Raw genomic sequence first — 15,479 nt, forward strand, 5'->3', positions numbered from 1 at the left:
GGAGTTAACTCTTCCGGTAAAACGAATTGAGGCAGTAAAGTTGTCCTCAAAGCCGCTTGCAGGGTTTGTAGCCCAAAATCGTTTGCAGAATGTGGCACTCCCTACAAAGCGAACAGATGAAGGTTTCGATCCTAACGCTTACAAGCTATTTGCAAAAGCTGGATACAATCCCAACGAGCTGTCAAAGTTAGGGAAGCTCCCATCAGAAGCTGCAACGAGGCAACCACGTGAAGGTCTGGGATACAAGCAACTGTCACCAATGCGCATCTCAATAAGAAGGGCGAGTAGCAATTATATCAGTGTAGAAGACGAATCTGCCGCTTCTAACAGGCCTTCTGTCTTTGATCGGCTTGGAAAATCAACTATGAGAACTTCTGTATTTTAGATATTGGGTCCATTAAAGAAGGGGAATAAGTTCCAGAGAAATCATCGAAATACAAGAACACCCGCTTCACCTAAAATTTAGGAGATCTCTAAGGATTTCCAAAGTTTGGTTCCTTCCAGAATGAGGCGACAAACAAAACTGGTGGTTTCATGTGAAGAAGTACTGAAGGTAAAGCCATATACTGTGGTCTACACTAAGGAACGTGACGAAGATGAAGAAAGTGTAGGTTCTTCGTATTATGTCACTGTACAAGGCGAGAATGGTGTTTCGTCTTCGATGGAAGAAAATGCGGAATTGGAGGATGTTTCATCGTGTTATCACATAGCCTTCAATGATGGGGACCCTCAAGAAGATGAAGATGCGAAAGATGCTCCACCTGAACTTGAAGAAGGAGTGAAGACGACAATTGATGCCTTAAAAGAAGTTAGCCTTGGCACCGATGAGGAACCAAGATCCACCTACCTAAGTGCTTTACTAGAAGTTGATGAAGAGAGCACTTATATTGAGTTACTCAAAGAATTCAGGGATGTTTTTGCTTGGAGTTACAAAGAGATGTCTGGCTTGGACCCGAAAGTAGCAGTCCATCACCTTGTAGTCAGAAATAGTGCTCGCCCTGTTAAACAAGCTCAAAGGCGTTTTAGGCCAGACTTGGTTCCCCTGATTAAAACTGAAGTTAACAAACTCATTAAAGCTGAATTTATTCGGGAAGTTAAATACCCAACATGGGTTTTAAGTATTGTCCATGTAAGGAAGAAGAATGGCCAGATTCAAGTATGTGTTGACTTTAGGGATCTCAATAATGCATGTATGTCCCAAAGATGAATTCCCGCTTCCTATTTCAGAGCTGATGATCGATGCTACTACTGGTTACGAGGCAATGTCTTTCATGGACAGTTCGTCGGGCTATAACCAAATTCGCATGGCACCAAAAGATGAAGAGCTTACTGCATTTCGCACCCCCAAGGGTATTTATTGTTAATGCCTTTTGACTTGAAGAATGCTGGTGCTACTTACCAAAGGGCTATGCAGAATATTTTCGACGATCTTCTCCACAAGAATGTCGAATGCTATGTTGACGACTTGGTGGTGAAATCAAGAGAGAAGAGCGACCACATGAAAGACTTGAGGATGGTATTTGAATTGCTCCGGAGGTACCAACTTAGGATGAATCCGTTGAAATGTGCCTTTGGAGTTACTTCTGGAAAGTTCCTTGGTTTCATTGTCCTCCATCGAGGGATCGAAATAGATCAAGCCAAAGTGGATGCCATTTTGAAAATGCCTGAGCCTCGAGATATCCATGAATTGAAAAGTCTGCAAGGAAAGCTAGCATACCTTAGAAGATTCATATCAAACCTGGCTAAGAGGTGCCAACCATTTAGTCACCTCGTGAAGAAAGAAGAAAGGCGTTCCTTTCAAGTGGGATCAAGCTTGTAGCAATGCCTTCGAAAGTATCAAAACCTACTTGATGAAGCCTCCAGTTTTAGCAGCTCCTATACCAGGAAAGCCATTGATACTATACATTGTAGCGCAGGAAAGGTCTGTTGGAGCACTGTTGGCCCAAGAAAATAGTGAGGGGAAAGAAAACTCTCTTTACTACTTGAGCAGGATGATGACACCTAACACGTTGAACTATTCGCCAATTGAAAAGTTATGTTTGGCGCTAGTCTTCTCAATTCAAAAGTTGAAACACTACTTTCAAGCTCATGTTGTCCGTCTTGTTTCTAAAGCAAATCCCATCAAGTTCGTGATGTCAAAATCTATTCTTAGTGATCGACTAGCGAGATGGTACCTCCAATTTCAACAATTCGAGATTTTGTACATCCCTTAAAAGGCTGTAAAAGGACAAGCATTGGTAGACTTCTTGGCAGATCATCCTATACCTGATGACTGAGAGCTAACTGATGAACTACCTGATGAAGACGCAATGGTCGTTGAAGTTCAACCTCCATGGAAGATGTACTTTGATGGTGCTGCGTATCGTGGGGTAGCCGGGGCTGGCATAGTATTTTTCACTCCTCAAGGTGAAGTCTTGCCCTACTCCTTCACCTTGACACAACTCTGTTCCAACAATGTTGCTGAATATCAAGCATTAATACTTGGGTTTTAAATGACTGTTGATATGAAACAATTGCAATTGCAAGTCTTTGGTGACTCCCAGTTAGTGGTCAATCAGCTTTTGGGTAGTTACGAGGTCAAGAAACCTGAACTACGCCCATATCATGATTACGCAAAAAAGTTGATGGGGTGGCTCAGCGATGTGACTATTCAATATGTACCAAGGAAAGAAAATAGAAGGCTGATGCTTTAGCTGCTCTAGCTTCATCATTAGCCCTGCCTGACCAAGCGCAAGTTACCATCTGCCAAAAATGGGTAGTACCGCCGCCAAATGAGGTCGAAGGTGAAGAAAACGAACTCAAGCATCTTGTTGTTGTTTCTGAAGTTGAGAAAGAAGAATGGCGATAACCCATTATCGACTACTTATGCTATGGGATACTTCTAGAAAATCCGAGGAGAAGGACTGAAATCCGTCGTCGTGCACCTCAATAACGATACTCTATACAGAAGGTCGTTCGAGGGAGTACTCTTGCGATTCCTAGGAGAAGAAGAAGCTCTCCAAGCTTTGCAAGAGGCACATTCTGGGGTATGTGGGTCACACAAGTCCGGACCAAAGCTCCACTTCCATATAAAAAGGATGGGATATTATTGGCCAACGATGGTAAAAGATTGCTTGGACTACGCTCGAAGATGCAAGGCTTGTCAATTCCATGCGAATTTTATTCATCAACCTCCTGAAATGTTGCACCCGACTGTTGCATCCTGGCCATTTGACGCTTGGGGATTGGATGTTGTTGGACCACTGCCAAAGTCCTCTGGTGGGAACCTATACATCTTGGCTGCAACTGACTACTTCTCAAAATGGGCTGAAGTTGTTGCTCTTAAGGAAGTAAAAAAGGAAAATGTTACAAGTTTCATCCGAGTAAACATTATTTATCGCTTTGGCATTCCTCGTTACATAATAACGGATAATGGAAAGCCATTCAATAATAGGTTGATGAACAGGATTTGTGATCTCTTTGGCTTCAAGCAACGTAACTCTTCGATGTACAATGCTGCCCCCAATGGTCTAGCTGAGGCATTCAACAAGACTCTATGCAACTTGTTAAAGAAAGTTGTCTCCAAATCCAAACGAGATTGGAATGATCGTATGGAAGAAGATCTATGGGCATATAGAACGACTCATCGCACGCTGATACAAGCGACTCCTTCTTCACTCGTTTATGGAGTCAAAGCCGTCTTGCCACTTGAGCGTCAAATACCTTCGTTACGACTGGCTATTTAAGAAGGGATCACTGATGAAGAAAATGCTCGACTTCGATTAGCAGAGTTGGAAGCTCTTGATGAAAAGAGATTGGAAGCTCAACAGAGTCTTGAATGTTATCAAGCTCGATTGTCTCGCGCCTTCAATAAAAGAGTTCGTCCGAGATCCTTTCAAGTAGGAGATCAAGTCCTTGCCCTACGAAGACCCATAAGTACTTCCCATAAACCTGTAGGGAAGTTCACTTCAAAATGGGATGGGCCATATGTCGTACAAGAAGCTTATTCAAGTGGGGCTTACAAGCTGGTTGATGCAGATGGTATGAGAATCGGCCCTATCAACGGCAAGTTTTTGAAGAAGTATTATCCATGAAGTTGCAAGTCATAATGCTCATCGACGTACGAGCCTAAACTGCAAGTCATGACGCTCCTCGACGTACGAGCCTAAACTGCAAGTCATGATGCTCCTCGACACACGAGCCTAAACTGCATGTTGCTACACTCCTAGCCCGCAAGAGTATAAACTGTGTACGGCCCAAAAAAAAAGTCCGCTAGGTTAAAAATGTCGAAAGAGGTGGCCTAGGCAAAAGTTAGGACATAAAAAAAAGAGTCCGCTAGGTTGAAAACTTCGAAAGAGGCGGTCTAGGCAAAAGTTAGGACATAAAAAAAATCACCCAGTCTGAACTACGGAATGACTTGATCCTTTTCACCGAGGTACGTAGGCAACTTAGAGTTTCATTCTAAGTTCAGTCGCACAAGTTCAAAAGATACATATTGCCCCAATTGTTGTCCGAGTGAAGTATGGAGGAATGCAAAATCAAGCTGAAATGTCATCCTCTTGTGGAACTTTGATCCCATTTGATTTAAAAGGGGCAACCCTCCATGGTAAATTGATATCTTCAAGTTCGTCGGTACTCAAGTTGAAGTCCCCAAGTTGAAATCTTCAACTCCGTCGGTCTTCAAGTTGAAGTCTTCAAATTCGCCGATCTTCAAGTTGAAATATTTAGGCCCTCAAGTTGAAGTCTTCAAGTCTGTCAGTCTTCAAGTTGCAGTCTTCAAATTCGCCGGTCTTAAAGTTGAAATATTTAACCCCCCAAGTTGAAGTCTTCAAGTTCGTCGGTCTTCAAGTTGAAGTCTTCAAGTTCGTCGGTCTTCAAGTTGAAGTCTTCAAATTCGCCGATCTTAAAGTTGAATTATTTAAGCCCTCTGAATCTTCGAGTTGAAGTCTGCATAGTCCGTCAAATCTTCAAAGTTTTTCAAGTGTTCAAGTCGATGTCGTCTTCAAGTTGAAGCTTTATAACTTTCCAATCTTAAGGTGGACATATAAGTCCCTTTGCATCTTAAGTTGGCCTCTTCGTGAGTTTGTCCTTAAAAAGGAACTATAACTCTCCAATCTTAAGGTGGACATATAAGTCCCTTTGCACCTTAAGTAGGCCTCTTCGTGGGTTTGTCCTTAAAAGGAACTATAACTTTCCAATCTTAAGGTGGACATATGAGTCCCTTTGCACCTTAAGTTGGCTTTGCCGATAGTTTGGGCCACATTGAGAGTAATCTCTCCGGTTGTCCGGCCACTTTGAGAGTAATCTCTCCAAGAATTGGGCCACATTGAGAGTAATCTCTCCAAAAATGGGGCCACTTTGAGAGTAATTTCTCCAAGAATTGGGCCACATTGAGAGTAATCTCTCCAAAAATGGGGTCATTTTGAGAGTAATCTCTCCAAGAATTGGGCCACATTGAGAGTAATCTCTCCAAGAATCGGGCCACTTTGAGAATAATCTCTCCAAGAATCGGGCCACATTGAGAGTAATCTCTCCAAGAATCGGGCCATTTTGAGAGTAATCTCTCCAAGAATTGGGCCACATTGAGTAATCTCTCCAATAATCGGGCCATTTTGAGAGTAATCTCTCCAAGAATCGGGCCATTTTGAGAGTAATCTTTCCGGTAGTCGGGCCATGAGAGTAATCTCTCCGATATTCGGGCAAGGATGAATACTCATCCCCTCACACCCCAAGATTGTCTTCTTCATGCGTGGATCATCTTGTTAAACAAAAACACATCCTTCTCGCTTGAACTACCAAAAAAAAGGACAACAAAACAAGAAAAGAAGAAATTACTTTCGCGTTGATGCTTCCGAGTCCACAAAACTAGACTCAAAATGGCTTGCGAAAATTACAAATTAATACTTAACAAATGCGAGTACAGGGGATTTATATAGATTTGGAGAGAAGGCGTTAATAAGTCATGGTCGATGTGGGACGTTGCGACAATATGACTTCGAAAAGGACTCAGGATAGTTGAAAGGCAGCTATGATAATTAATGTTACCTACATGGAGGCAGTAACATTCTTTGGAAAAGAATCATATCATCTCCCAAAAGAATTTGGATTCGGATGACATCAAGGGATAAGAGAATGCCAAGTTGAATTCTTGCCAAATAAGGATTTAAAGGCGCAAAAAAAAGAAAAAAAAAAAAAAAAAAAACGTTGGCAGTATTCCACGTTAAAAGTTTCATGCAAACATAATTTCATTACGTAAGTTCCAAACTTGCTTGGCTACTGCGGCTTCATAAAATCAAAGCTACAAACTTGTTAGCATGCTCAAAGTCATAACAAGGAAGAAAATATCAATTTCTTTTTAATAAAAAGGAGGGTGGTTATTTTGCAGTTACTTCAAGTCTAACCTTTGAGATTTGATAAGTCTACACCTCGATAAACCTACAAAGGGGGCATTTGTAGGCATGCAAATTTTATTGAATATAAATTCAATAGAATTATTTGGACCATTTTAAATATATAGTCCAAATAAATATTATGGGCTAATATAATTGAATTAATTATACAAGTCCAATACATATGGGTAAAATAAATAAGTCTTAATCCATTGGGCTAACCCATTTAATTGGGCTAAAGTAATGAGCCCACTTTATTAAGTTCAAGATGTCATCTTCCTAGAGGTCCAGTTTGGTGCCACGTGTCAAATGACGTGGCATGCCAAGTCAAACGGAAGAGCCAATGGGATTACGCCACGTGTTAAAATGACAAGGCATGTCCAGTCACGCTAAAAGGCCAATGAAACCGCGTCACGTGTGCAAGTGACATGTTCTGACCAATCAAATGCAGCCATGTCACACTTCAATTTGATTGGTCGGAAAGAGTTTGTTCTTATCACAACTCTTCCATTCCACAACTATAAATAGGGGTCTTCATAAATCAGAAAAGACACCAGAAGTTATAACAAGAAGCAAGAAAGAGCTCGTGGATCAAACGCTGCAAATTCCTCCACAAGTTTCAAGCTTCAAGTTCAGTTTCAAGAAATCAAGTTCAAGCTCAAGAATGAAGAACAAATCAAGTTCAAGCTCAAGAACAAATTAAGTTCAAGCTCAAAAACGAATCAAGATCAAGTTCAAGCAATCAAACTCAAGAACAAGATCATCGTTCGTGGAAACAAATATAGATTCAAGATCAAGCTCAAAGGCCTTTGAATTTATTTACTATTGAAAAGAAGAATCAAAGGATTCATAGAAATTATAACACTCAAATATTCAAAATAAAATACTACGATTGTTATAATATTTTCGATCTTGATTTTATTTTTATTGTCTACCGTTCGTACCAACTTTTTATCATATAGTAAAAGATACTCAGCTAGTTGTGTGCACTATTGCTTTTATGAGCTGTGGTTGTTGAGCCTAGAGTATGACACCAGTCAATGTTAGGTAAAATGCTTTTTCCAGCCTTTATTTCTCCGTTAGAATAAAACAAAAAGTACGACTTCCATGCCTCTTTCAATAGAAAAATGGAGAAAGTGATGCACCTCGTTCTCAATAATGCTCAAATTAATAATAATTTACAACAAACTGTAGTTGCTAAAGACCACAACAACAAAAGGAACTTCTTGCCACAAAAATCAGTTCAAGAAATCTCTTTCGGAACAAATGATAAGCCGGTACACAAAGCATTCCGTATTAACGAAGGGTCCGGGAAGTACGATATAGATAGACTAACCTAATGCAAGCATTAGTGACTACTTCGACAGCTCAAACACGTTGCTCCAAGGCTCCTCTTCAGGAAATGGAACAAAAGATCCAAGCACTTCTCTTCAACCACCAGATCTCCTTCATTTTCATTTTCATTATTCCGTGCAATAGTATGCGATTAACATCCAATGATCCAAAGCAGCTAGTCTAGTAACTATCATCTCTGTCTCTTTCTCAGACTCAAAACCTTATATACAAATGCTTTATAAACAAGGGAAAGACATAAGACTACATTCATCTCATTGATGCAAAAATCCAGCCACATCCATCTACTGCATCAGTCCATGTAGCCCTCTCGGAGTTGGCCTACAATGGCATTCTTGGTTTTTCAGAATCTCTTGCCTCTGATACACCGAGCAAGGGTTAAAATGTTAGCAAGAACACCAATGAGAATGTAATCAGCTGACTATACAGAATCAAAATAAATAGATGGCCAAAGACGGATTCAACTAGTAACTTGTACAGGCACTATAAAAGATTGAACTAAAGAGTGAAAACAGAAGTGCCCCCAGACAACCTAATGAGCTTTCTTTAGGTTGAGTTAATTAACCCGACAGGTTCGCCTAGATGCCTAGTGAAGAACGAGCTGATGGGAAAGCCACTTGACTGTAAGGAGAGGAGCTCCAGCCACTTTAATTCTGTCGTGTAGCCCTGCAGATAATTCGAATACCGAACATCCTTCCATCCCTCATTCAATCTGATCTACTAGCTCTAAGACCGACTCAATGGGAGGAATCAGAAGAAGCTACACAGGGGTTTTCACGGGCCTATTCATATGGTACCTAAGGTAATTCTATGATACCCGTGAGGCTTCGACACCAGTAAAATTAGCTTCACAAGGGTATTGGATTCAAGTTGAAGGTATATGAACTTAAACATAGCCGTACGAGCAAAAAGACTCCTAAAGGATGATATTGTTGTTAATAACAATAGAATTTAACTTATATACACTGACAGTGTAACTACTTTTTACAATATTAGTTGGCCACATAACACGAGCAATACTCTCAAAGTAAGCTTTGACAACATCAATTAACAGCCCAACACTGATATAACAGATTGAGCTTATCACAAGTTTTGTTGTAAATTCCTTAATTGTCTAGGTGACATTGGTTTGAAGGAAATCAAGGGCTGAAATGCTGATGCTTTTACTCAAGAACAAAGGCATAGATGACTGGTCAATGAACTATTAGTAAAAAAAAAAAAAGAAGGGAGCCCGGTGCACTAAGCTCTGACTCTGCGCAAGGTTCGGGGAAGGGCTGGACCACAAGGATCTATTGTACGCAGTCTTACTCTGCATCTTTGCAAGAGGTTGTTTCCCACAACAATGTTTTTCATTTGGCTACAGACTCCATGTAAAAGAACCTCTATGAACATTATAGATTATTCTGAACCAAAAACAAAATCATGAACCTAAAAATTCAAACATCCACGAAATTAAGCCAATTCAAGACAAGTAAAAGTCTCACCTTTATATGAAGATGGCATAATAATAACATTCATAGTTGCATTGTTGGGAGGAAGCTGCAAACGAAGAGGATAAAGATTCCCATTTAAAGGACTCCGAGTACACACAGTAATTCCCTCAAGCCCCGTTTCCTCCGTCAATCTCTTCGTTAGCTCCTCAACACTATTTCCCTTGAAAGCTATGCTAAGTCCCTCCATTCCGTCTTCAATTTCACCAAATTCATCCGCAATATGATAATATATAAGCCTTCCATCTCCCAATTTAGGCGGCGAACAAACCAAAGAATCACTTGACTGCAAAAAGAAAAAGAAAAAAAGAAGAAGTTAAGTACCATAACTTAGAAATCATTGAATTCACATCCCAGATTAACAAGTTTGCCCGACACCTATACTTGTAGACTGTAACATGTAGCCTGAAAGTAAAGTAAGCTGACTAGAACATTACCACCATAAAAGCTAAAAAGGGTCAACAATACTCCTTAAATGAACAAAATATCTTATTTTTACTCTCCGTTATATTTTGGAATTATTCATACTTGGCTAGCAAATATTTGCCTTTGACCCTAACAAAGCTCCAACAGTATAACATTAAGGTAATTTTAAACTATAATCAAAAGTAGAGGAGCATTTTGACATGTAAAATTAACTCAGTCCGAACAGGAGCTCCTTTAAAAGTAAATGTCAATTACTAGACTATTGCTAATAACAAAAATATAAATACCTCAAACTATAATGGAGAGTAAAATCAAGATATTTTGTATAGAATAAGGTTAAATTTGTATCTTTACCCCAAAATATAATAATAATCATTGAACTTCAAGGTCAAAAGTTGGAAATTACCTCTTGTCTAGAAAAGCTGAGGGATTTTGAGGAACCAGTAGGAGAACTAGATTCAGAAGCAAAAGAATCCGAATGTTGAACCAACGGCGTCGGTGGCTTAGGAACAGGAGAATGATGAACCAAAATCTCAACAACATGAACATCCCAAAGAATCCAATCTTGAGTTTTAGTCCGATGTGGTATATCATGTGTCACTGAATTTCTCCACGGTGGAAGTCCACCATTACCTCTCAAAAACTGTCCGTACCTTGTCCTTAGCTTCACTTGATGTCCTTCTCTAATGGGTTCCCATTCAATTGAAGAATCAAGCCTATTTGGAACAGTTTGTAAAACTTTCCGACCAGTCATACCTAAAAGAAATGGCTGATTTGACGCTGTAAGATATTTTCCGTAGCAACTTTTTAAGCGTATAACGTTGTCGGTTTTTTCGACGAATTCGACTGTCCATTTTGCGTTTTTTGAAGAGCCGTTACGATCTTGGAGTACTGATTCTTCATCTTCATCGGCTGTTAAGTATTTGTCGTGGTGACTTTGTAAACGAACGGCTTTTGCTTTGTGGAAAAGCTCCATTGCTGGTCTTTTTGTTAGAGGACTCCTCTGTGAAAACAAAGAAAGAAAGAGAAATGAAAATTGTTGTTTCAATATTGATAGTTGATTAGGAAAATGGTGACATTGGGATTGAAAAATATTTACTAATATATTAGGAAGTGATAAAGACTGGTGATAGAAAATTTCTATGTAATAATGATGACAGTGGGCATCAGGGGCCAGTCATGTCTGGCTTGACACGGTTTAAGGAACAAACCGCGTCCAACGTTAACACGTGAGAAAATCTAGGCTTTATTTTGGATTTTTTCTTTCACCGATTCAAGTTTCTATTTTTAGAGATGGTCAAAATTGGAATAAGGAACAGCAAAAATAAAATCCAGAAAAAAAAGGAACAGAAAATAAAACATTACTTTCCGTATTTATAATAACTTAAAATATTTCAAATTTCTACCAACGAATATACGAGTACAAATGGTTGTTTATAATTATAGTGATTGGTGACTACAAAAATAGTAAGTTTTTTCCGTCCTTGTCAAGTATTTTAAAAATAAATTTTTATTTTTACTTGTAACTTTGCATATCAAGAGAAAAATAATTAATTTTTCTTATTTTACCCTTAGCATTAATTACTCATTTCAAATTATTTTTAAATTCATTAAGACTATACATCAATTAATATGCGTATCATGGTAAATTATACACTTTATTTATTATTTTTTAAGGGACGTAAAAAGTCCAAAATTGACAACTAAAAGTTAAGTACCGTAAATGTGTAGAATTCATATCTGTTCTAAAGATGTATAGTTTTATGTTTTAAAATAAATAAATATGGATGTCAGAGTAAAATAGTGCATAATTTTGAGCTCTCGGAGTTGAAAAAAGAATTTTACAAAAAGAGAAGTTTGGACATTGGAAGGTTCTGGATACTCTCTTTATTTTAGTTTATGTGGCAAAATTTAAAACAGCAAAATCTTTCAACTTTATGATATTTAACATTCTAATATTTCAATAATGATAAAGTATGCTATTATTAAACGTGCATTATTCTTTCTAAAGTAAGAAAATAATATCATATAAAATGGTTAAAGAAAATATAATCGTTTGGATTAACTGTGGCAACATATTCAGAAGTTTGACCTAAATGGTCTGGTTTGAATTGAATTAATCTAAAGATGGACCTATATCACACGTTTGCATCTTATACTATGTGAAGAAAAAGTTAGCTTCAGAAATTCTTATGAAGATACCTAGACGGATACTTAACTACCTTTTTGGTTATTCTAGTAAGAATTATTGGAATTAAGAAAGTAGGGAAAAAGAGGGTAATCAATAATCCCATAGCTAGGTAGTGTGTCTGTTATTCTTATTCTTTAATATTCCAACCTAATTAGAATATATGATGGTGCGATTTCTCGAATCTGTTTTTACCCCCATAAGGCAAAAAAAGGAGGCCAATTTTCTATCCTTTTCAATAAATTTCTTATTCAAAATTTTTGCTTTTCGAAACTGTCCGAAAGGCTTAATAAAACAAGCTATTGCCAAAAGAAAAAAAAAAGTTTAAAAAAAAAAAAAAATCACAAGCAAAACTATCATTCTTTCAGCTGAAATCTATGGCCATTGCAGTTTGAAATTGAGTAGGGGAATGTTTTTCTTTTCCTTTGATCCACACGGTTGGTATATCTTTAATTACTTTCTCCGATCCAAAATAAGTGACCAATTATCTTTTTATTTTGGTTCAAAATAAGTGTTCATTTATATAATAAACCCTTATGTAAGTATCCCTAAGAAGTCTTTTACTCCTCATATTAAATTATGCTGCAATATTAAATTAAGGGTAGTTTAGTCACACTAACTATTTTTGTCTAAAATTTAATATTTTCTTAATGGGCGTGCCCAAGTTAAATTGGTCAGTTGTCGTGTATTCCCCCATGGTTGTTTGGGATAAGACTCCAAACTAAACTGGTGATATTAACGACTTTTCTCAAAGCTTTCAATTGAGCTAAGAAGAACAAAAGAGTCATATATCCTTTATTTGACCCTTAGTTAACAAGTTATCAATTCATGTAACACATCCTTGGAGTTGTCGTACTTCACATTCATTCTCTTTCAACTCTCTTTTTCTGTCTCTTTTAGTTACCTCTTTCTCTCTAGTTTCTTCTTACGTAGTGAAGATTATTTCCACTTGATTATGGAGTATGGACATGAAACAGAGAAATTTCTGGAGATTTAGTTTTCATAAGAGATCGATAAATAGGAAATAATAAATAAAATGTAAGAGATCTTTGTAAGATTATGTTTTTCTATTCAAATTGTAACTGTTGATATAAGATTATTTCTCCACAAAGCACATGCTAGGAGGGTATATGTCAAATTATATGGACTTAGTTACAAGTATATATATCGAAGAAACAAGTTTAATATAAAAGTAAGAATCCCCATACCCCATTAAAAAGCTAGTAAGCTGATTAAAATTGATTTTTGCTCCTGTTAATGACTACACCGCACCCTGTTTTACTGTAATACTAAGGTTTCATATTCATATATATTCAAGCCACGTACATTACGTGTCCCAGCCACGTAAGAAAATAAAAAGGACTTTTTCCTACCAGGCAAAGGCAATAAATGATTACTGTAATTATTCACCAAAATTAGCTAATCCGTATAACATGACTACGAAATATGTAGTATATGTCCAATTCTAATCATAATTAGTGAATAAGTTATAAAAAAACAAACTAGAGACGAAAAATCATAAGTTGACATAATTAAGAAACATACCTTAGCCATCCTAGGAGAGAAAGAAAAACTTGAATGAATCGACATCGGAGATCCCAAATCCAAACTTGAAAGTTCATCGGAAACCGATGAAAAACTCGAAACCATCGTTAAATAATCGGTCAACGACTCATTTTCCGGTACATCAACAGGTTCCACGTTCCACAAAATCCAATTTTGTGTGCTACCACTATATGGACTATCATGTGTCACTGTATTTCTCCATGGTGGTGTCCCTCCATTTGCACGTAAATAATTTCCTCCAAAACCCCTTAATTTCACTTGAAATCCATCTCTTATTGGTTCCCACTCAACTCTCGTCTCCTTCATTTTTTCCGGCAAAGTTTGAAGCACCTGTTAAAAATATAATTAAATAAATAAAAAATATTTTCTCTATTATTTTAAGTTTTAGATAAAATGATCGGACAATTAAAAATATGGTGTAAGCACAAATAGCCTAGGTTTGACTTCTACAATTACTAATTATAAAGACTTTCACGTGCTTGACTCAAGAAAATAAATTAGGAGAATACATGAATAGATACATAATTAAGTAATAAAAATATTGAAAACATAATTGATTTTTTAGGTTAGAGGTGGCATAAACATAATCTATCTATCCCATTTTACGTGATGGCATGAAGTTTAAGAATGAGAAATATATGAAATTAGAGTTATAAGATAAGCTATAGAAATTTTTATTAAAATAGAAAGGTTAGAGTTAAATTATAACCAAATACTTATCACATAAATTAGGACAGAATAAGTACCTTTTTTCCTGTCATGCCAAGAAGAAACGGCTCGTCGGAAGCCGTGAGATACTTGCCGGAGGTAGTTTTCAGCCGGATAAAGCGGCTGTTTCCGGCGTCGACAAGCTCAATCAGCCACCGTGCTTTTCTTGATGAACCGTTTCGGCTTTGTCGGATGTTTTGTTGATCATCGTGTGCTACTAGGTATTTGTCCAGATGACTTCTCAATCTTACAGCCTTGGCTTTGTAGAATAATTCCATTAGTGTTAAACTTTGTTAATGATGGTAGATGTAAAGTTGAAGAGGAATATGGATTTAATTAAGCAAAGGGGAGATCAAATATAGAAGAATAAATAATTGTAGTGATGTTACTTATAAGAGGAGAAAAGATAGTTTTTGTTGGATGGTTTTTGTATTCTTGCCGAAGTGATTAAGGAAGAGGAACAAGAGGTCCATTATAATAATATTGTATGAGATATGTTTACTTTTGGCTGTGAATTATAGTAGACTTTTCGTTCTCTAATTTCTATACCTTGGTAATTTATGAATGGTCAAACTTAAATTATTTTGCCAAGCCTAATATACATATACTCGTACCATAATAATTTGCATCATTTACTTGCTTACTTTGTGGTGAATTTACTTTAGAAAACACTATTGACCGTAATCTAATTTGTTATGAAAGTCAAATGAGAGAAAAAGTATAAATTTAAGTGTTATCGATTGATTGTTTAACATGGTAATTTGACTGATTTCAGAAAGTTACTGTCCTACTTTAGAGTACTAACTCATATAATAATTATACACACTTATAATTTAGGATCTTTATCTTTATATAAGAAAAATGGTACTAATTAGGCTTCATATATTCGATCTTAAATTAGTTGAGATTAAGGCATAATTATTGTTATTTTATATTTTAAGCGGTATAATTGTAAAAATATATTTCAGATATTAGTTTATAAATTTTAACTAAAAAAGAATTTAACTACACTTATTCATCTAGGTAATCATGATTTGTATGAAGATCATGGGTAATGCTTGAGCTCCACAAAAAAAAGGGTAGAAAATGATGGAGATGTGAAAAGAAGCCGCGGAAGGAAGACTAAAGTAGGAGAGTGAAGGCAGACCGTTGAATTCATTGAAATATGAAATTTCGAGGAGGCTATTGTTGTCTGAATCTTCATCATGTAGTAGAAGGGCAAAAGATTGGTAATAATCATCCACGCGCTAGAAAGTATGTGAGTGATGTGTGCCATCGGGCAAAGCGGTACCTTAAGGGATAATGCCATAGACAGCTTATTTCGAGTATTAATTGTTGTTTCTACGGCTCAATCAGTGACCTATAAGTCTTACCGAGATA

At 37.1% G+C, this 15,479-nt stretch overlaps 1 protein-coding gene across 1 annotated transcript; it reads right to left on the reverse strand.

Moving 5' to 3' along the window:
* Positions 1–7,496: 7,496 nt before the first annotated feature.
* On the reverse strand, positions 7,497–14,588 carry LOC107761677 (uncharacterized). The gene is made up of 5 exons (XM_016579926.2): positions 14,138–14,588; positions 13,371–13,721; positions 10,044–10,640; positions 9,206–9,497; positions 7,497–8,080 (listed from the first exon to the last, which is right to left on the reverse strand). The coding sequence occupies exons 1-5, from the start codon at positions 14,375–14,377 to the stop codon at positions 8,043–8,045; spliced, it is 1,518 nt and encodes a 505-aa protein (XP_016435412.2). The 5' UTR covers positions 14,378–14,588; the 3' UTR covers positions 7,497–8,042.
* Positions 14,589–15,479: the final 891 nt, after the last annotated feature.

Source organism: Nicotiana tabacum, chromosome 20 (assembly GCF_000715075.1).
Source record: "Nicotiana tabacum cultivar K326 chromosome 20, ASM71507v2, whole genome shotgun sequence".
Taxonomy (NCBI): domain Eukaryota; kingdom Viridiplantae; phylum Streptophyta; class Magnoliopsida; order Solanales; family Solanaceae; genus Nicotiana; species Nicotiana tabacum.

Bases quoted from the DNA above. Each gene is read 5' to 3' on its own strand.
- LOC107761677 (XM_016579926.2), bottom strand. From the start codon at position 14,377: ATGGAATTATTCTACAAAGCCAAGGCTGTAAGATTGAGAAGTCATCTG. The intron at 13,722-14,137 runs GTACTTATTCTG...TATTTTTAACAG, and splicing joins TTGGCATGACAGGAAAAAAG to GTGCTTCAAACTTTGCCGGA. The intron at 8,081-9,205 runs GTGAGACTTTTA...TCGGTGTATCAG, and splicing joins TATGCCATCTTCATATAAAG to AGGCAAGAGATTCTGAAAAA.